Genomic DNA, 23,219 nt, shown 5'->3' with positions numbered 1-23,219 from the left:
ATTGTGTACTAATCAGTACTTTCACGAGTTCTGTGAAACGAAGTCCACAGGTAAAATTACTCAGGTGGATCTGAACCCACAAACTTTAGATTACAAGAGCAGAAGTCTTACCAGTAAACATACAAAATGAGTAAAAAGCATCTTCCAACAAAAATTTCCCGATAATAACTGATATCTGTAAAAATTTCATGGAGGATTTATCGATTTGTTTTATGATCATCGACTGTAAACACTCCTTATTTTGATTGGCACCATATCTGGAACTGCGTCAATATTTAACTCGGCAATCAAGATATTATAAAACAATAATAAAATTCCCATGCGCTCTACTGCCATTTTCAGATATAAACAACATCGACTTTCACTTTCTTCTTGTGACGTCACATATGTCATTATGCTAAATGGATGCATTTACAAACCTTTTAAAGATGAACTGTCTTCAGACCTTGTCATTATTGGATTGTATGAGTTGATTAAAGACGACGTAGACTGTATTATAGTAGCAATCTTATTTTTGTGATTTGAGATGTTTAAGAACGCTTTCCGTTTCGTTTAAGAACAACAGGACAAATATAGAAAGGGCATTGTACGATAGGAGTACTTGCAGCAGCGGACATAGTTTGATCAAAATAACAAACGAAATTTGACAGACCTTTAACAGCTAGCCTTGGCCTTGGTCATCAACCTGTGTGATCGAGAGCTTCTTTATGGTAAAATGCCACACTTATTACAATAAACCTTTATTATGCTGCTTTCATCTTGGTCACGTTCCTTGTATCAAATAACAATAATGAATGCTAATAATCATGATGCAAATAGGAACCAGACTATTTTGTTTTGTCGGCCTCGGTTTGGTTATATTGTTATGGGAAATAATGAAAATGGCCGCACAATGATACATTTCTATATCATAGCTGTTTTATTGAAGTTGGGTTGTACAGGCCTCGGTCACAGTCACAGCGAGTTTAACTCGAATATTGCATTAGTTTGACCCATATCAGGGCGTTATTGACACAGATTCCTGGTCAAACTGACCCAGAGATATATTCTTTATGTGTGTGGTTACGCTCCACTATATCCCAAAAAACCGAGTCAGTTTTGACCCGGAAATGTACTTTTTCCACTACAAAATATCAGTATTGTGGCCAATGGGAAACCCGTGTTGTGATGCCCTTTAACACGCCACTAATATACAGTAACAATGTACACGCCCGCTACAGTATTTCAAACCAATGAGTTAATTGAGTGAGTGCTTGAAACGAGCAATCTTCCTTTCAGATACTTGAAGATTTCAAATGAAGATAATTGTAAGAAGAATAAAGGAAGCCGATAAATGACATATTTCTTATTTTTAGATTCTGATTAGAATTGCTTGGTGAGAGGATAAGATGCTGAGATGGAAAGATGGTTTGAAGAAAGCGGCATAGGTTTCATTCTGGATGGACTAAGCCATCATTTAGTCTGATTTGATGCCGTCGGATTTGACTAGTAGTACATTCTAAGATGGTTCAGACAAAATGTCTTCGTGTCAATGTCCGCACTTACTTTATCTGGCGGTTAAAGATAATGTTTCTAAAAAATGGCAAAAGTCGGCAAACATTTTAATTTACATTTATTTTCAAAAAGCTGGTTACTTTTTCTAAAGTCTGAACAAAAAGAAATCTCACAATGGAATGATTACAAAGTTGCGATACTAAAAAGAAGACATTATTGTACTCCATAAAAGAAGGAGCAATCTACAAGGTACACTGAATAGAATTATAATGAACGAAATGAAGTTCAACTTTCACTTGAGCTTGAGAGACAAAACAAAAAGTATAAATGAACGAACAACGTAAAGGTTTGTAATCTATAAATAGAAGCCAAATTGGATAATTCTTAGTACTCCCCGGTATATCGTTATATGTACAGTTATTTTTTCAAACGCCATTTTCGTAAAGACATTTGTTTATTTATTATATGAGTTTCATTATGCTGGATACACTCATACGGAAGTACGCACACTTTTACCCAATCCAAAGATAATTGGAAACCGCAGCAATTTGAAACCAAACACCGCGTCAAATCGTCCCAATTCATTTTACATTACACTAGATCTTCACACTAATGACACAATTCATTTCCTTTAATTGTGTGTAGTCTTACTTCCGGACTACTTTCCCGAAAACTTAAAAAGAGCACCTTTGACTTTTCATTAATCCATGGTGACAAATTATGTACTCAGTTCCAACGACGGCCAATATTTATCAAGTATTTCCAATATTTACGTAGTAACCACATTGCGCAAAATGGTAATTATCAAATCTAACTCTAGTTTGGAGCAAATCGTTTGCTCCTATCGTGTATACATCCCCTTACTTCATTATTACTCACTGCCCCTCCCATAACCAAACTGACGTCGTGTCCACCTACACATAGGTATATCTGTAACTTGCTTTATTCTCTATATAAAACATCCACAGCGTGCAATACAATCACTTTTCAAACCTCAGTGCCGCCTCGCCACATCATCACACCTGCAAACTTAAGCCCGATTGTTCGCTTCGCACAACCAGTTTCCTTTTTATTTTCTCTGAGGTTTTGGGGGATTTTTGTCTCGTTTTTAGGGTGATTTTTGAAGGACTATTGGTGATTCAAATCGGCGACCATGTCACTCAAGTGGTTTTTGTTGGTGCTTTTGGCGTTTGTCGTTCTGGATGAAAGAGTTGTTGCAGGTAAGATCTTTCCCGCCTATATGGAATGCACAATTCAATGCACTATATTCGTCAAAATATTCTGCACAGTAAATTAACAATCAAGGATGCCTGCTTATAACAAATTTAGAATTAACATTGTACGAAGAATATTCAAACTACAACTGTCCTGTTTTATTGAAGCTTTCATTGTTGATCAACTTTTGGTTATTTGTTTATTCGAAACGTCAACGTGTGTGTGTTAAACAGCAATATCATATCGCTGTTCATAAGGTTGTCTACACCTATCTTAATAACTCGTAATAATGTTCAATTATGTCTTGTAAGTGCCATACAAGGTCAAATTAGTAGCAGAAATGTCACCAAGCCAGTAGACAGCTCATTTATATGTTGGATTCGCTGTTAGAACACCACAAACGATCTGACATTTTGGCTTTGGGGTTACTACTTTTTTGTAGACAACAACACATAATTAATATTTATAATAGATGTTAAATTTGCATCGGGGATAGAGAATATTAATTTTGGTTTTTACCCATACACCGATGTGTGTTAGCACTGTATACTCAGTACTTTCCCGAGTCGTGTAAAAAAATATCACAGGCATGTTACTCGGGTTGGATTCGAACCTACAACCCTTGTCGTTTCCCCCCTTACATTGATGTTTATTAGGCACTTAAGGAAATATTTTCCCGAGTTCTGTAAAAAAAACAAAATCCACAGGCAGATCACCAGATTGGGATTTGTTTATTTCTTTCTTATTTACACTTGTCTGCCAGAATTTGAACCCGCGACCGTTGGATTGCTAGAACATGTCTTTCCATTATACCACCGAGCTAACCCGATGGCTAGAAGCGGTTTGAACCGAGCTAACCCGATGGCTAGAAGCGGTTTGAACCGAGCTAACCCGATGGCTAGAAGCGGTTTGAACCCTAAGCAGTGGGTACCACAACGATTTAATAGATGTTAATTTATTATTATTATTATTATTATTATTATTATTATTATTATTATTATTTATTTTTTTTTTTTTTTCTGAGATAAAGTTTAAAATTGTTATTTTAACTTAGGCGAATATTGCGTCACGGAACAATAAGTATAAAACAGCGCCGTATACTTAAGTGCAGTCCGATTTCCGAAAGGTAGGGGGGGGGGGTCCAGAGCCACTTTGGATGTTAGCCGAAATTATTTGCAACATTTGAATTAGTTCAAGGTCGGATTTTTTTATCATCTTACATTTTAAATAATGTGTTTAGGGCTGTTTAATGTCACTCAAAACAACTATATCACAAAAATAAATCATTGACTCAATCTTACACCTCTACAAAGAGTTGAGTCATTGAACAAAGGCCTCGAACCTTTGCAAGGGATTTTAGCCACATTGTCTATTGTTTTATTATTTACTTTCCAGATCCACCATGCCAGGAAAATCCCTACACACAAAAATGCTTAGGTACCATTGTTTCACGTTGTAAGTACATTTTATTTAATTGTAAAATTTTGTAGTGATTGAAAAGCAAAATTTTTACTTTTTATTTATTTTTTATTTTTTATTTTTTTTACTACATGTGCCTTGTTTTTTAATCTCGTGTATCGTTTGACATAATGTATCTCTTCATGATTGCACATTATGTAAAACTAATGAGCAATTATTAATGATGTCTAACCATTAAATTGACAATGTAGCAGCATAGGAGCAATATTGCTACAACAACCATAATAGCCGAGTGTTGAGGTTGGGGTCTTTTGAGGTCACAGAAAAAAGGTGAATTTGATGAGACGAACTTTTGTATATAAATCTATAGACTGTGGAAGGTCGCGGGTTCAAAGTCCACCATAGGCTCCCATCGTCTCCCACGTGACTTGAAAAGCCAAATGCGGTGCTTTATGAGCTAGGTTTTTGATTGTAAGTATGGTAATAGTTTTGGTTCTATAAAATAATAATCTATACGAAGAAAAAAACAGACATACAAAAAATTCAGCATTTTTGGAGGTGAGCGGGAACCTTAATAAAAAAACTCCGAAAGATACTCGGTGGATTATATACAAATTAATAAATAAGTAAGTAAATGAAAAGTAAACAAAAATAAATAAATGAATAAACATATAAATTAAAAGACATTTGAACATAACATTGAGATAACTACCTGCTTCATGACGCGCTGAGTGCCGCATGTTGCTTTTGTTTTAGCTGGATGCATTTCTGAGACAGAGAAACGACTCAAATTCACACAAAATAATCATCAGCGCGCTTAAAATGCATATTATTAAACTGGTATTGATAATTTATGCAGAACCACTGTTGGGAACCGAATGTTTGGGCAAAGCCTAGAATATATTATGTAAACAAATTAATTTATTTAATATTCGTATGAGACGTATTCCTGTCTCGTTGAATCATTTGGCTATCACTTTTGGAATAGTCTTTTGAACGTCTTTTGAACTACTTTACTTCGAAGGGAAATCTCAACAAAATTCCCAAAGATAATGATTATAATTGATTCATTATGCGCATGCGCAAACAGGGTAAGAATGTGTTTGGATGCGCATACAATGTGGAAAGGAGAGTCTGTGCATTGCCATCTGAAACATTAAACATTTCTGACGTTTCATTATTAGCTGACATAAACTGAGCATTTAGAGTTGTATTTGGTCTGACAGTGTAGCCCTTGGGTTTTGAAATTTCCTTTCTAATAATGGCTGAAATGATTGACAGCTTAACATTCCTAAAGTGAAAAGCGCAATGCACAAATTAACTTGATTAATGTTGCTCATTATCCAATTCTCTGATTGAGTCTGGACCATGTCTGGATTTATTGAACTAAAACAGATTCAGCGATTATACAAAACAAATCTTAAACCCGATCGAGAGAGTGCTACAATGGCAAAAGATCGGCCAGATAGCCTCTTAAAATCGCCAACTCAGTGAAACACTTCAGATGGCATAACTCCTTCAAGTTATTTGGTTTCTTCACCTGACACTGTGGAAACCTGCCATACAAGTCATAAATACCCATAATATATGCACTTAACAACCCCATCTAGAAAACACTGGGAATTTTTGGTCAACAAAATGACAGAAAAATTGTTCTTTTCAAGGCAGTATTTCTTCAGCTAATCGACGTTTGCCAGAAACTCAAAGCAAATTTGTTTCCGCAATTACGTATGTTTTCTTTCGGACGACATTAGTGTTTGCTGAAGGTTTTAACAGCCGTAATACACCACAGTGTAAGCATGATGAAGTCCCGAAAGAGGCAGTCAGTAGCGTGATGGGTTTTCGGTTAGTTGAGACTCGCTTACTGCTGCAGGACAATGTTTGAATTATAAATCAATTCAAAATGGAATCACACTTATTGAGAAGACCAGACCTCCCTAATTAGACAGAAACAAGTCATGACATGTGCAAAAAAAAGTGCATCATTAGTGAAGTTGGCAACCTTTACACATATTTGGGTCCCATCATCTTTGATGAAAGAGTGTAACAGTGAAGGGGTTAACTTTATCCTTTCTCCATCATGCATGGTAATAACAATCAGACCAACGTTTGTCGTTTAATAGTCTGGTGCTAAATGCACACTCTCTGTCGTGGTCGGTAGAAGAGAAACTGTAGCTTCTCACATTATTTACTGTCTTTGAATCAAGATAATGCACATTATGTCATTAATTATTCAAAATGCCTCCTGTTGTCCTGTCTGGTCCAGACTTTTATTGTTTGTTTTCGTTCTACTTTTGTTTTAACGATTTATAAATTTCTTTCTTATTATATATTTATATTATTTAGTCACTGCAAACAAATTGACTTAATTAATTTTGCTGGTACTTCGTTGTTGTTGTTGTTGTTGTTGTTGTTGTTGTTATTATTGTTGTTAGTGCTGCTGCTGCTGATGTTGTTGTTTTTCTGCTGTTGCTATTGCTATTGTTGTTGCTGATATTTTGTTTGTTTTTGTTTTTTTGTTTATGAATATACATATTAAACTTGATTTATTGCTTTGTTTGTTTACTGCAGCAAAGAAGAATTCACTGCAAAATGAAGAACCAATAGATCCGATGACGGATCCTGCCTGGTTCGAGGTAAACTTAACTCATTCGTTATTTTCACTTTAACCCTCCACATTATCAAGTAATCCTTCAATTCAAGTAATCCTTAAATACATTTAAATTGTTATCAAATCTCTTAAAACAATGTGCATTTAACATTATGCAGCTGGCGGATACTCAAAACCATGAGTTTTGTTTTCTTTACAATTCATTCCCATTGTTACAGCAAACTATACCTGAAGATTAATTTGATGAAATTTAAATGTCAATCTGTTAAAGGTGCAGCTCATCAGGATTACAGAGAAATTGATTGATTTACATTTTGTAAACCATTTCCAGTCCGTCTATGCCTTTGTGCGAAAAAATAACAATTTCTCTCGCCACGATCACTTTATTTAGTTTACATAAGGCCTACTGTTATTATTATTTTTTATGAATGGATTTTTTTTGTCCTGTCAGATTTAAAAAAAAACTTGTTCACAAATTTTACGCACTTTTATTTAATTGTCATTCTTCAAGAAAAAATACCCCGAATTTAAAAGCTTAGTACGCAAAAAGTAGTCTCTTGAACAGTTAAGCACTTTCTGTAAATTTACAGAAATGTATAAAACGGAACATGATATGGTTTTATGGTATGCAAGATAGTGCCTTACTTTAGTGGAATATGCAACGATCATTCAATGACATTATTCTTGAAAGTAAATGCTTTTAGAAAAACCGCCTACTCCAAAAGACGACATTTTAATTTTATACTCTGAACAGTGCATTGTAAGACGAATCGAGTAAGTTTTAGAATAAATTATATCAAAATGAAACTCACTGCAATTGCATTTTAAAAATTAGTTATTGTAAATGGGAGAGTGCAGATGGCAATATTCCTTCAAACCTGAAATAGTCGCGTAGATTCCTCAATTCCCTAAGCAGTGTTTCATGACGAATTCATTTTATATATTTGATATCTGGCAATTTAACGTTATGTAGCCTATTCCCCAAAGCAGGAGATTTTTTGTTCATACAATTTTAGACTTCGGGAAGTCAGTTTCTATCAACATTGTTCTTTCATGTTTTTCTGCCCTCTTTGTCAAGAGATCCTGGGTTATCGTTGTTCGATTCTGAAGCAATTTGGTGTTTGCTGTGACACAATAAAAACAGTGAGCTGCAACTCGAACAAATCGATCATGTATACATTGCCTAGGCTGTACATACATTGGAAATCACCTGTCCCTACACCACACTCCATTAAAAACCTATTGACTTATCAAAGGGATGTTCACGTGTCTGTTCGTCACTCCTTTATATTCCTTAAATCTTCAAAGAAAAAAGACAGGCACTTCTTTGTTTCGGACCTTCAGATAAATTTACAACTTAAGTTTGATTACCCTTAAAAAAAACACGACATTTGAAGGATGCAATATAGGCAGTCTAACGACGCAAATTTACATGTATCCTAGAACTGAAGATGGACTTGTGCACTGAAACAAGGTTTACCTGTCGTCGATTTCACAAAACTCTTCCTAACTTAAGGCTAATCTTAGGACTTAGGACGAGTCTCAACCCTGCGATGTAACATGCAGACCTTAAGATTAATCTTAAGTTAGGACGAGTTACTTGTCCTAACTCGAGATACCAGAGGCAGTTTTAACCCTCAATTTTAGCAGCCGGGCAATAGTTTAAACTGATGTTAAATTGGCTAAATTTGGACTGTTGCACTCAGTACCTAGTACAAGGTTTACCTGGTACCTAATGACAGTTCAAATCCTAAATTTTAGCAGCATGGCAGGTATACCACAAAAGTTTAAATTAGTGCTAAATTTGCCAAAGTCATTAAGTTTATTATCTCCGCTCACCTGTATAAACTAAAACACTGTGTTTTAAGCACTATATATAAACACACTACTTTCCCGAGTTCTGTGCGAAAAAAGTTCAACCTAAAGTTCAAATATTTTATTCTGAAATGTAAATATTTCATCGTAACTTAACCCCCTTCTACGACGCAGATCATTTCACAAATTAAAGCCCACATAAATATTCCACCCTGTATTAAGCCTAAAAAAGCATTTCGTTTCAGTGGGTGAGTCTTGAAGTTATCAACCATCAAGCACGGGTGCCAATGTAACTCACTCTTGCTGTGAAAATACAATGGTCCTTTATCAAATATCTGTCTCATGACATAGTCTGACTGTCTGCTCAAGTCCATGCATCTATCATCAAAGACACAATTCCCCCAAATATTTCCCTTATTTACCCTACTACAGTTAAAATGATAATAATAAATTACATTTATATAGCGAATAATATGAATTAACATATGCGCTTTACAATACAACAAATTACAATTACAACAGAAATATAAACATAAATAACATAACTTAAATACACATACTTATACACAATTGGAAATGAATCATTACCCCTATGAAAGGGGGAAAACAAGACAAATTTAGTTCTTAGTTACAGCAAAAGTATAGCTTTTTCTTTTGGAACCGATCGATTATTAACCCTAAGGTGCTCGCGTTTTTTAGATATCGAAAAAAAAAAAAAAAATCTGGAACGAATATGTCCACGCATGCAGGATAAAATAATCCCTAATAGACATACAATCTGAGAAGCGTATATGCAGTAATGTTTCTCAGATTCAATCTTTTGGGGTAAAAACTGATTATATTTACAATACTCGGTAAAGTTACCACATTACTTTGGAGTGAAATGTTTCTCAAAATGCTTTATACTATCGAAAGCTACCCGTAGGCTTCTAACCCATTGTTTTTATTGCCACTAATTTTAAGAGTGATAAACATAAACATGCCCTATAAAAACTAACAAACTATATTATGTGAGATGGATCTAATAACAGCCAAATCTAATGTTACTAGACCTCGTTGGGAAAAAATATCGTGGACATTAAGAAATCTTGAAAGTTAACTAATAACGACATAATAAATATTGTGTCTCAAAGTCAGAGTACAGCAGCTTCAAGCAACCACAGTCGAGTTCGATCAAGTTTAGATTTTGAGGCGACGTGCCAAGTTGTTGAAGTCCTAAGCTATTTTCTTACAATTCTGAAAACACAATATGTCACCATTTGAGTTTGTTTTATTTATACTAGAAAAATAAGCATTATTTATTGGTTCTGGTTCAACGGCAAAATCTGTCATTTTCTAATTAATTTCGAGAAAGAAAAAAAATCTGAACACAGACGAATTGTCCAACCCTCGGGGTCGATTCTTTGTGTTGTCTTCGGTAGAAACAAGTAATCGATACCCAGCCTACCGCTCCTGTGCATGCTGTCGCCCAAGGCGTCGATTCTTTGTTCATTTTATTGGAGGGCGGAAAAAGTGTAATCGATACCGCCCCTACCTTTTCCCGCCACTGGGGACAGATTGTAACCGATTGGACAGATTCTGGTTTTTTTCTCCCCCTTTTCTCGTCTCGTATCAGTGGGTTTTAATCACCATGGTAACCGTTGCCATGGTATCGGCAATAGTGAGTGATGACACACCCATTGTGTTTATGACACGCTCGTCTATTAACATGTAGTCCGGACGTCACACTGTCATTTTAAACTGTACGTGCAATACTTTACAGAGCACCTTTAGGTTAATGAAACACCACTTAATGAATTGCAGAAATGAAACAGAGCGGTAGCATTTGACTGGTTAATTTCACTCTGTTAATTGACATTGAAATGACACCAAACCTGCTACAATTTGAAGAAACTAGGCTCCACTGGGTTGAATAATATAACGAAACACGAGGGAAAATGGGTATGTAAAGCTTGACTTCTAAATTGAGATGTTTAAAGGTTTACGACATAGTATCACCTTGGTCTAAAACGAAGTCTTCTTTAATTCTCTGGTTTCAATCTTGATGGAAAATTGGTGCTCTATTATTCAACATCCCCTGTCCTATGTAAATTACATTGTAGTGTGTTTATAAGGGAATCAATGTGTGGTGAAGAGGTTTTCAACTAGTGGTTTAAACATAACGAGGCCTGGTTCTTGATCATTTTACCGTGACGAAGTCGAGGTAAATTATAAAGAACCAGGCCTCGGCAGGTTTAAACCACTTGTTGAAAACCGATTCAACACACTTGATTCCCATTCATAAATACCTTTTCGGTCAAAAAACATCAACACTTTTTGGTCAAAAAGTAAAATAAATGACAAAATTATAATGATTCAATGATTTCTTTAACACAACACCCCTTAACGGAATGCTGTGCGCGTTGCGCGTATTGCGTGATGTGGCACAACTGTTTCAGCCATTGCTCTCGACCAATATGAATGAAGAAACTGTCTTAAGAACAGGTGCAAGCTCGCGTGTCACGCACATGTTTCAACACCTTTTCTGGTCATTAACAAAGGTTTTTACACACCAATAGGAATAGCGAAACTGTTAGAGGTATTTATGAATATCTGTTTAATATTATGCGATACTAATGCACTCACATTTTCAGCACTCTAGTTTACAAGGGTGAAATAGAACCCTAGAAACGACAAAACTCACAACATGTCAGGATAGTCTAGCAAACAAACGCAAATCAAATAAAACCAGAATGGACTAAACACTCTATCGTGAATAAGCGGCTATACAAAAATAATAAAATTAACCCCAACAATAATAATGGCGGTCATTATATGACTTGGTGCAACAAAAGAGATACACGTTTGGTATGTTGTCATTTATTGTCAAATGAACCCGAATGAAAAAGTGTATTATTATTCTGTTGGTCTCTCATTTATCACAGATGGTTTTATGTCCCAATCATAGTGAGTAACTATTCATCCAATGTTTGTATTTCTGCATTACGAGTTAGCTGACGTTTAGGCCGATGAAACCTGCAAATCGACTGCACCTGTTGCACCAACAATGCCACCCAAAGTGAACTTCTGAAACTGTTTACACTTTGCCGTATATCCGAAATGTCCCTTATATAATCTCGATTCAGAAACTCAGAAAAGTTTCTTAAAACCTTTTATTGATTTAGTTATTTTGTCTCTTTTTGTGGCAAGCGGTGGAAGGTTTGTTTGCCTGTTTTGTTGTTGTGTTGTGTTTTTTTTTTTTACGGGGGATGGGTTGGCTTTTACAAAGAGAAACCATTTACATAAAGTGCAAGACATACGCCTCAGTAGTTACACTGTTAAATATACAAATTGATTTACTGACAACTCAATTTATTTATTTTGAGACAGTCTTAATTATTAGTATAGTTTGTGCACAAAATACCTAATTAAAACCCAAAACGAATCACTACAATTGTTGTTCATGTATTATTTTTATTTTGGTGTGTCGTCGTGACTTGACTCAAGCTGTGGTGTTTCTGATCAGCAGAGTGTATGTTCAAGTCCCGGTCTTGACAATTTTTATAATTTTTGTTTGTTTGTTATCTTCACAAGCAAGACGCTAACGCAATAATTAATCGTCCTTCGGATGGGACGTGAGTCGTATGTCTCGTGTGTTGTGTATTAAAGCATTTCAAAGAACCCATTGCACTTCAAAGCGAGAATGCGTTTGCCCCGTTTGTTTCTTTCAGTGGCCGCTAAATGTGAAACCCGTAAAAGTGTTCCATAAGGTTGTGATACATTTCTGAGTTTCGCTTTTTATTTTATTTGACAGCACCTATTGAAACCAGCCGTTGAACCAACATGCAAACTAAGGGATATCTTCAATTTACTGTCAAACGATTGCCGATCAGAATTAATTCAGGTAAGTATTCGTAATAAACGGCTTGAAAAGAGGCTAGATACAAAGCTTTATATTGATCACTAAATAACATTGATTTTGTATCAATTTGGACAAGAACAATCAATGTGTTTTGAAATGCCTGCTTTATTGAAATATTATGAACATCCAGGCAAGAATGTGACTTAAAGGGAAGGTACACGTTTGGTAATTACCCAAGACAAATATTAACTTAAAAACTAACTTGGTAATGAGCATTGGAGAGCTGTTGATAGTGTAAAACATTGTGAGAAACAGCTCCTTCTGAAGTAGCATAGATTTTGAGAAAGAGGTAATTTCTCACTAAAAATAATAAAAGACTTCTAGCTAGAAGTCTTTTATTCCTATCTGAAAGCACACAAATTTGTCCTACATGGGTGTTTTCTATCTCATCATTTTCTCGCAACTTCGATGGCCAATTTAGCTGGTCTTTGACAATTGTATTGTTTTAATAACGAGAAAGTAGATTAAACTGTTGTTGCAAACTGGCTATCTTCGAAAGGACCTATGATACAAATGCATTTACTAGGTACAAAATTTGCATCCGGGATAAAGAATATTAACTTTTGTTGTTTACCACCAATGTATGTAATGAATAAAAGGCTAATTGCCAACTTATAATGAGTGTATAATAAGCAGCCAAGTGGAAAAACATGAATAGGGAGAGGGGCGGAGGGGGTTGAGGCAGAAAGTACATGGAGTAAAAACAAAGGGTGAACCATTACAAAGGAGACAAAGGGGGTAGATGGAGACAAAAAGGTATTAGCATTTGCCCTTTTTTTTTACCCCATAGATATCATCCTTTTGAGTCTACCTTATTCAACAATTAATTGCTTTTACTGCCTCTTCCCACCTTTGGGTTTTTCCTTTGTGTTTTCAATGTAAAACCACCCTTCCCCAACTCCCCTTTGTCTCACTATTAATTGTTTACCCCTCGGCTTTCTCACTCTATGTTCATGTATTTCACCAAGGTCATGCAATTAAGTATTTTTAATGTTTTAATAATGCAATCTAAATGGCTTTAGACAGAATATTCAATTATACTTGAACACAAAAAAACCAATTGGAAGTGTTGACGTGTTCAACAACAATGGTCCGTTTCATCTTGGTTCCAAACAGTTAAATGCCGAATAGTAGATGAAGTAAAACTATAAGTAGGGAGATGTTCACATGGTTTAACCGTAAACCTTTGTTAGTTATACTTCCACCATGCAGCAAAGGTTGAAATCTTACTTAATAAATGAGGATAACACTATTGACCATTGCAAATCCTTCATGTTATGGTTTGTTTCAATTCCTATTTTGTCTTTTTCGATTGTCAGATTTTAAACTTGCTGCTGACGAATCCGGATTACTGAAAATGACTTCTTTTGGATGCCCCTGCACAATCATTTCATTTCTTCCCTCTATAATTGGACATGTTACTAGCACATGGAACAGTCGTCGACCTAACGTCAAGCCACATTTTTGGCGCGAATTTTACATCATGGCCTTAATACCACAGTTAACTAAACTGGAGTTCAAGTATCATTAATAACTCTGCATCTTTAAATACAATTTAAAATATAAAACCCATTGTAATCCTAAACTTGCCTTAAAACAAATTTCTCATGCTGACACAATTATTGTCAACAGAGTTTTTAACCAATGTTATCAACTTTTGTTTAACATCTTTTAAATATAGCTTCGTTTATTGTTAATATTATTTGTTGTTTCATCTATATGATATAGCAAATGTTGCACAATGTTTTATAACAGGAGACTCTGGAGCGCAAGGTGGCAGCATATTACCAGGTAAATTGTCATGCTTACGTAGTTCTGAGCATGCGCACATTACCGAGAACAATGGATTTACCTTGTAAGTCTGCTGCCACCTAGCGTTCCTGCCCTTAAAGCACATAAAGACAGTTGCACACAGCTTAGACCAGACATTGTTGACCAGTTTGCACTTTTTGTTTTTTTTGTGTCTCAAAAATGAAGGTAAATTCTAAAAGGCACCCCTAGAGATGAATATTTTCAATAGCTCTGCCGATTGTCTTAGAGAGACTGCAATGAATATTTTCAATAGCTCTGCCGATTGTCTTAGAGAGACTGCAATGAATATTTTTAATAGCTCTGCCGATTGTCTAAAGTTAAGTTAAGTTTGAGTGTAACGGACTTATTATATGGATTGCGGACTCTTTCTTACAGGAACGTTACAGAATTGGTAAGAAACAAAAATCGTGAAGTTCACAGATTTACATAAAACCTATACGGTCTAATGATGATGGGATAGTTGAAAACATCCCTTGAAATATTTATGTCTGAAATGTCATATTTGATGAGAAATAAATAATCTAACTTCGCGTTTGGAGTTTATCGCTCAGTGAGCGTTTTATGCATTTTTATTTTGGCATCGATGCAATGCAAAATTTGTAATCGGTTTTTCACTATTCTCTCGTGACCCAAATGGCTGATCGATCTCAAACTTCTACAGGTTTGTCAGTGTATGTATATGGTGGATTACATAAAGTACTTACACTGCCAGCAATTTTTTTGTTAGCACAAACCAATTCTGTAATGTTCCTTAACATTCTTAAGATATGTGCAACAATTTTATTAACTATAAATTTGATGTGCAATATACCCAAGACTCTTGAAGAAACAAAAGTAAAATCTTGTTAAAAAGTCAAGTTTACATCTACACACTTTTCAATATCAGTGTTATCTTATTTAGTTCTTAGTGACTTACTCCTTAGTGTATTCACTTCACATAATAGACGGTTAAAATAATATTTAATTTTCATTTGACATGAAAAACTGCTATAATATTTAAAAGAACTGTTTCATTTGAGATGAAAAGTTGCTTTTATTCAAAGAATTGTTTCATTAGTGATCTATAATAGTTTATTAAATGTTCTTTAATTTGAATCTAAGACGATTGACTGTTTAAATGTTTCTTTCTTTAAGCCTAACCATCGCTACACCCTTTTCCTGTGAAAAAGACTCCACAAACCCCTCTATGTAATATCATTGGTTTATGTAAAGCCCAGTTCATACTCTCTGCCAATGCGATATGCTTCATAATTCAGTTGACTTGTGCTCAACACTCATGCGAAACAGCTCTGTGACGTCAATAATTCGTTTGCTTAACGCAAATGGGAAAATGATGTACATTTGCAGCACGTTGAACACCTTGCTACTCATAGTTATATTAAACAAAATTTCGCTATATAATGTTGATGTCACAACTGCTTTGCATACCACACCGAAATCATTCATGTGGGATAGACCTTGTTTCCCTAACGTGTAATCAACTGTTTAAACACCCACTTCCAAGCCCCCAGGCCCATCTCTCACACACAATGGCAATAATATGAGATTGACTAAAACGCCTTTTAAGTTCGTCTTTTTGTTCACCATAATAATCATGTTTTTGGTTTTTTTAAGTACCGACGCATTTACATAACTAGTGTTCCAAGGTGTCTCTTGTGCATGCTTATGAGCTGACATATCAGTGCAATATAATCCAACCAATTCAGTTATTCGAAAAAATACCATTTCAGTTAACAAACATCAATATAAGCCGGATTTCATAGCCAGTGAAATTATATTTTCATTTAATATCGACCGTCATTTTATTTTCCTTATACAACAAAGTCTGTATTCCCTAAGCTATTATCTGAAACTGAGTGGTGAACGATACGCAGTGACAGATCGGTGGCGGAAAGTCATGGTACATTAGATACAAAAAACCGGATCAACATTCAGGCTATAATGAGACTCGAACCGAAGTGGCCTACCTCTAGCAAACTGAGTCACTGTCGATAAAGAAAAAGTATGTATAGAATAAACGACAATACTCTGCTGTGCCAGCAATATACATTGAGTGCGTTTTGGCGACCCCAACCAAAAACTGTTTCGGTTGTTGGTCGTTGGTTCTGCTGTTCAGACTGAACGATAACCGAGTAGTGAGATCGGTTACCGTTTTGGTTATGACGTCAGAAACAATTTATGGGTGCGTTCGTTTAGCTTTCCTACCCTCTAAGAAAAAAATACCCAATGTTGCGTAAAATTTTACTCTTTGTGGTGTTCAAAAGGGAACATGGTCGTTTGGAGGATAAAACGGTACGCAACAGGGGTTGCGTCGTAATTTACTCAATTTCTGTGTAAAATGGCTACCCAACTATGCGTCAAATTTCTTACCCAACTTTGTGGGTCAAAATGTACCCAACAACCGACTACCCATTTACTCAGTAGTTGAGCACCATAACCCCAAGTGTTGAGTAAAAAAGAAGTAGTGCATTTTGGCAGCAAAACGGACACTACTAAAAAATTAAAAAAGCCATATATACATTGAAGACTGGACAGTATAATTTCCGATTAATCTATGGTGATCACAACCCTATAACCACCTTGCATAAAACGACCGGGGTGTTTGTGTGTTTGTGTACATTCAAGGGGTGAAAACGAAAACAAAGTTCTCGCGAGCAGACTATATGTAACAATCTCTTTTTAGAAGCGGTGTTGGCTCTGAAAAGAGCCGGTTGGTTTTGCCAAACCTGTTATTGACGAAATTGAAGCTGCTATCCGCGTATTTCCTGGTTATGCCTTTCTCACTTCAACAGACTGTTCTACCTCAAACATAATGCCAAAATTCTCTCTTGACAACTGTGGTTAAATGAACATCAGAACATCAAGGACCTGCAACATCAGAACTATGTCCACCCCATCCACCTTTGATTGTGACTTGTGCCTGCGACTTGTATACGTCCTTGTGTAATGTTCACATTGCATTGTGGGTAAAATGGTTTCCACGAGGAGCAGTTTACCCAATTACGTGCAACATTTTACCACCAAAAAGAGCATGTCCCGCTTATTTTAGTACGTCGCAAGGTAAACTTGACCCTGTGGCGAGGAAAATGTGTTTTTGTACCCATAAGTTGCTTTCACTGGCGAATTTTTGTATGCAACTTAAAAAGGTACAAATTACCTACCTTCTCGAGAGTACTAGCCAAATCGCCACATAGCCCAACATTGCGTAAGAAGTTACTTAACTTTCGTACCCAGCACATTTACTCAGCAAATTTTTACACTTCTTTTTTAGAGTGAGGTCAACCCCGGTGTGTGGCGTTTTTGTTCCAGGACAAACGTGGGTAATTATCTGCACACGTTTGTCCTGGGAAAAAAACACGCCACACACCGGGGAAGCTAAACGAACGCACCCATTGGTTACAGCCGCCAAACGCATCCCTTATCGCAAGTACTCGGTACGCGTACAATAGACGTGGAATGAGGTGCATGCTGGTCTAGCTAGCTATGTTATCACCTCATTCGACAGTTTGCGCTGTCTAATTGGGATCCAGGTTTACTGCGAGCGCCCTCTCTCGCATTCCTTTGACATGGATGATTGTGATTATTGAATGTCACATGTACGACCCTCAAGTATTCCTGTCACATCAAGAGGTAATTGATTCTAACGAACAAATCAATATTTTAAATTGGTGAAAGATGTTCTCAATTTATTTTATAAAAAGCAAAGTGTATAACTAGGGAGGAAATCAGTCCCTTTGGGAATCTAGCTCCCGGACCGGCCATTTACTATTCAGATTGTATGACAATGTCAGCCCTGGGGTGCCAAGTTTCTTAACGTCTTTCGTTTTTGTTTTCTCAATTCTTAAAGACACAACGCACTTAAGAGTCAGTTTACGTGGGAGTAATGGCATTAAAGGGTAAATGGAAACAATATCAGGTGGATAAGTACAATAAGTGCATACAATTAGGATACGTATTCAATAGTAGTGATCCAAGTTTAACTAATGCATTTTAGAAATTAGACATACACTATCAGCTTCAGTTTTTCATAATTTCGTCCTTTATTTTTTAGTTCGCAACATAAATGAAAAAGCAAACATCATAAATAAAAATCTCAATAAACCAGATAGGATTAGTATGTGCAGACAATTGGCTACAAGAGAGCAATCCATAAGCCGTTAGCCGTGTCAGATTTAAGTGACTTCGACTATGGCTACTGGCTAATGCACTATAATTTTGATTTGTTCCCTGACTTCTGTACTAGTGAAGTATTGATATTGAAAGCAAGGGCATTGACCTTTTTCACCCCCCTCGCTCTGATTATACGGGTGACTTCAGTGTGATTAAAAATATTCAGATTTTATAATAAAGTTTTTAACAATTTATGAAAAGAACGTTATTGACAACATCTGTCCACTATTTCAGTTGCATAACAACAAGTGGTTGTTCAGTGATTATGTGACACAACTGAACATAAAACAGCCGTCGAATCAACACCAATTCCCGCGTGATTTTGTCTAGTGACACATACACCCGATGATTCTCACACTTTAACACCAAACACGGGCTTTAAACCAGTAGGTCTAGATGTAAACCAAAAATATTAGTGAATTATACATATTCGTTGCATCTGTTGTCACGTTTAATGAACCAGTTGCATTACCAGTGGCAGGCATGATATTTGAACATTGAGGGCGGGAAACCTTATATGGGCTGATCTATTCAAGTACACGTGGTCTTATTTAGATTAGAAAGTTGAATACGATAACAGGTACCGTAAGATACTACAGGAATATGAAAAACCAATTTGTTGTTTACAGACTACGACTATTACTACCTTAATGATTACGACTAAAATTAAGTATAATTGCAATGTTGTTCTTATTATAAAGTGTGACTCTAGTATGAGCGATTGGTAAAGACATTACGGTGTATATTCCAGCGATTGCTTTCATGTTCAAAGTCTCAATGAACAGAAAAGTAAGGTAACTTTTAAGTAACCTTTCCAGCACAACCTGGAAAAAAGTGACGTCATACGATGATTCAAATACTCATGATTTTGTTGACCATATCTGACAATAACAAGCCAAATTAATTACAAACAGCCGTCAGCAATCTCTATTAAGAATCATAAGGCGTAGTTGTCGTGTTTAGACGATTTAAACAATACATATTTACATAAAACTATTTATTTACACATTTATTATAAGACAGCCCGTTTTATTCCCGCAAATCTTGAAGAACTTAACAAAAAGATCAAAGTTCAGAGATTTTGGACGGACCACCCTGAAAGAAACAATTTTGTTAGTATTATTTTCGCGAAAATAGGTCCTTTTACCAATAATCTAAGACATTCAATAATAATATTAATTTTTTTCCATAATTATCTAACAATAGTCCAGATTCAGAGTACACTGGTAAAGGTTAACAGAGAGAGACCTAACACGAAACTGAGTTCTTAACTATTGTTGTTACAAACATTTGGTGAGCAAACAAAATTTACAAAATACGGGTCTGAACTGGAAACCTCTGGATCTACACGCAGGTAATCTACCAATGGGAGACTAATTTGGGGCGCAAGGTGGCAGCAGACTTTCCGGGTAAAGTAAAATTCACTGTTTTCGATAATGTGCGCATGGTCAGAACTACATAAACAATGGAAATGTAGTCTGCTGCCACCTAACGTTCCGAACTCCCCCATTGCGTTATAGGTAAAGGGTTGGTATCTTTGATTGGCGTGCGCCATACCAGTTAGAAGTCATACGGACCGACGGCAGCTGCATGGCTAGGGATCATTTATGATACGGATTTCTCGTCTAAATTCAGTTTAAGTGAAATTTCTAATAACACCTAACTCTGCTAGCAGTGGGGGTTAGTAAATTGCTACGAGAAGTTCAATTCTTAATGTGTGACGTTGTCTAGGAAGGTGCCCCTTGAGGTATTTTATCTAAGTGGGGGGGGGGGGGGGGGGGGGGGTCGAGGGTATATCTACCTATAGTCGTCGCTATTATCTACTATTTGGCTTGATAGGTAAGATTAAGTGCAGTATAGCCACCAGTTGACACACCTGCCCAAAGTATAAGAGAGATCATAACGAGAAATACAGTCTTAATTTTGCGTCTCTCCTTATAATGTGTCTTCTAGGCTACTGTAGCTAGTACAGAAACAGTGAGGATAAGATGTCATAAACTCCAGGTTGAAATCACTGTATAATAAATAGTGATGTCCAGTGGAACTGACTTCGCACTTATTTATCTAAATTAAAAACGTTGTGAATTTTAAAAAGATTTACAGCGCGCGTTTTAAGATGAGACCTATGATCACAAGTAAAAGTGCACAACTATTATTTTCTTGTTTCTTATCCTCCCTGCTATGTTTTTATCAACATTTAAAAATAAAAGAATCTTTAAGAATAAATCTTTCATCCTTCTCTTAAAGTGCAGGTACATGTATTTTTTGTTTTAACTTCCCCAAGGCAAGTGTTTCCAAAAGAGCAATATTTCTTTTTCTCTGTTTAACATTGACGTCATTACTACGGTAATCGTATTCATTATATTTATAAATGATATTTTAAATGGCTTGATACTTGGGCTGAAGCCCAAATGTCAGTTGACATATTGTCTTTATCTTTGTCTTGCTTTGTCAAATATCAAAGAAAAATAATAAAGTTGATATAATCAATCAAAGACTTAAAGTAAGTTTACCCCAAACTGTCTACCGAGATTACTATGTAACATTATAGTACCATGGCGGACAGCTTTAATATTACGTAATCAAAATATAGTCTGTCGTAATCTGGTGATGGAACCTCTTTAGGGTCCATTTCGTCATCTAAAAGAAAGGTTGACGTCATCAAAAGGTTGACCTCTGACCCCTTCAGAGGTCAAATGAAGTGTCATCAACTTGTTCTCCGTTGAGCTCCCTGAAAGCGCCACTCAACACCTGGATAGAAAAAAAAGAAACAAATTACTACATTCTTTTTTTTATAAATATTTTGTGTTATTGTTTTAATCCCGGGGATTCTTAGCAATTGATTAAACTCCTGATTCGCACTAAAAAGAAACAAATAATAATAGTATCAATTACAAAAAGAACATATTATTTTAACCATTAAACACCTGTAAATCCAAATCAAAACGATCACATAATTAAACTTGGTTTTAGTATCGTTTCCTTAAGCTTTCTCCTGAGTATGATCTGCACACACTAATGGGAATGTCGAGCCATTAGTTTATAAGCATCTGCATTGTATTTCCATTTTCGTTTATTTTGTATTTCTTTTTAATCGGAAAACTTGAAAGAATAAACCAAATTTGGAATCCGTATTATTGTTTGTCGAATAAGGTGTTACATTTCAGCTGATCAAACATATTTGTTTTGTATTGTGTGGGCGCCTGCTAAAATAATCATTGCACAAAATTAACATGCGTTTAAATGGAGCAACAATGTTTGCTTGTTTGAGTTTAATTTCTTCTCCAGTGTGCATAGCAACCCAATGTATACATTGTTTTATGGTGTATGGGCGGACTACACACAATTCAGCAATAATCTAATCGATGACGGTGGGTGTTTGTAACGGCGTATTTCCTAACGTTGCCAACGGAAGCAGCATGTAGTAAAGTTAGATTCAGTTTGCCGCCAAAATCTCGTCTGAAAGGGATTGAGGAGGACTATTGCGAGACTTCCGTTCTGGAAATGTTAACAGCTTGCTGGCAGGTGTTTCAATTCAACTCAACTAGCATGACAAAATGGAGACTTAGTTACGGAGGAAAACTAATTAAAACGATACTTTAGAGGAAAGAAAACTACAGATGTCATGAGTGATACACGTGCAATGAGGTTTAAAGCTTGTCCGGTATTAGGTAAAATGTATGAACATTCATTTCCTAAAATGTATCGTTAAAAAAAGAGCAACGCTTTTGAAGGTCTCTTCCTTCTATACCCTTATATATATATATATATATTTTTTCGTTTGATCGTAAAACTTCAATAATTAATGATACCCGAAAGGTAGTTTCAGAGTATAGTACAAATGGGGAACACTGCATTTTGCGAAGAGTTATTGAACGCACATTGTATGGCTATATACAATGTACTCTAAATTGCTGGCGATTTATTTTAAAGTGTCCCAATGAAGTTTCTGCCTAGTTCCTCTAAGAAAATGTTATGTGAAATATATTAAATACCATTGTAGCAGCTGAACGGTAAGAATGACTCGTGTCATTATAGTTGGAGTAACGACGAGTACGCCGATTGTTGGTGGATAAAACAAAGTATAGTAGATTCTACTCGAGGCATGGGGATGGTGATTTCACGATTTGTGAACGGCAGGTCAACACCACGTTATGCGCACCTTTAAAGCATCATGAACCCGACTAGGATGAAAATAACCTCAAATTGAAACCATGGCAAAAAAACTAATCATCTCTCCCTTTCTCGTGTTTTTTTTTAACTTCGTTCTCGTAAATTACCTTTGGGTTAAGTGTGTTTAATTGTTACCCCAGCCGGTAAGCTACGGTAATTATCCTGATATGAATGGAGATAGAAATGGCACCAAGCAATTAACGGGAATTGTTAAAAGCAATTTCATGGAGATTTAGTCCCGAAATGAACATGTGTAAATCGCTTATTAACGCAATATATTGAACTCTCTTTCGATCAAAAATAGCGTCTCAAAAGCCTCATTGTCTGACTTCCATGGTTGCCCAATGTTCCCTGACAGTGTTTAATGGAACGTTACAGAAATGGTAAGAAAACAAATCAGGAAGATCACATATTTACATCAAACTTACACTGTCTAATGATGATGACTGTAGAAAACATCCATTCAAATATTTCTGTATGACATTTCATTTGTCACTTGGATGAGAAATAAATAAAACTAATTTCCCGGTTGGAGTTTATCGCTCAGTGAGCGTTTTTTTTGGTTAATTCGATGTCATGCAAAATGTCAAAATCGGTTTTTCAATTTTT

At 35.9% G+C, this 23,219-nt stretch overlaps 2 protein-coding genes across 4 annotated transcripts in view; one reads left to right on the top strand and one right to left on the bottom strand.

The window, feature by feature from the left end:
- The first annotated feature begins 2,445 nt into the window (after window positions 1-2,445).
- Window positions 2,446-14,666, top strand: LOC117287754. Of its 2 annotated transcripts, XM_033768257.1 has the most exons (5): window positions 2,451-2,714; window positions 4,105-4,164; window positions 6,700-6,764; window positions 12,348-12,437; window positions 13,775-14,666. In XM_033768257.1, the coding sequence occupies exons 1-5, from the start codon at window positions 2,648-2,650 to the stop codon at window positions 13,808-13,810; spliced, it is 318 nt and encodes a 105-aa protein (XP_033624148.1). In that variant the 5' UTR covers window positions 2,451-2,647; the 3' UTR covers window positions 13,811-14,666. The 2 variants fall into 2 exon arrangements, with proteins under 2 accessions (XP_033624149.1, XP_033624148.1); XM_033768258.1 differs by lacking the exon at window positions 4,105-4,164 and having other exon boundaries at window positions 2,446-2,714.
- Window positions 14,667-18,283: 3,617 nt separating this feature from the next.
- LOC117288228 overlaps window positions 18,284-23,219 on the bottom strand; it is a 32,620-nt gene continuing 27,684 nt past the window's right edge. For both annotated transcript variants that reach the window (XM_033768997.1, XM_033768996.1), the window contains exon 6: window positions 18,284-21,188. In XM_033768997.1, coding sequence (XP_033624888.1) covers window positions 21,123-21,188 — 66 coding nt within the window. In that variant the 3' untranslated portion in view covers window positions 18,284-21,122. The remainder of the gene's footprint in view (window positions 21,189-23,219) is intronic.

This window comes from Asterias rubens, chromosome 3, assembly GCF_902459465.1.
Source record: "Asterias rubens chromosome 3, eAstRub1.3, whole genome shotgun sequence".
NCBI lineage: Eukaryota > Metazoa > Echinodermata > Asteroidea > Forcipulatida > Asteriidae > Asterias > Asterias rubens.
The sequence above is the reverse complement of the archived record's forward strand: the minus strand, read 5'-3'. Positions and strand labels throughout refer to the sequence as shown.

What these genes read in the sequence shown, in the direction of transcription:
- LOC117287754 (XM_033768257.1), top strand. Translation starts at nt 2,648, where the DNA reads ATGTCACTCAAGTGGTTTTTGTTGGTGCTTTTGGCGTTTGTCGTTCTG. An exon ending in GGATGAAAGAGTTGTTGCAG is followed by an intron (nt 2,715 to 4,104) that starts GTAAGATCTTTC and finishes TTTACTTTCCAG; the next exon opens with ATCCACCATGCCAGGAAAAT. An exon ending in AGGTACCATTGTTTCACGTT is followed by an intron (nt 4,165 to 6,699) that starts GTAAGTACATTT and finishes TGTTTACTGCAG; the next exon opens with CAAAGAAGAATTCACTGCAA.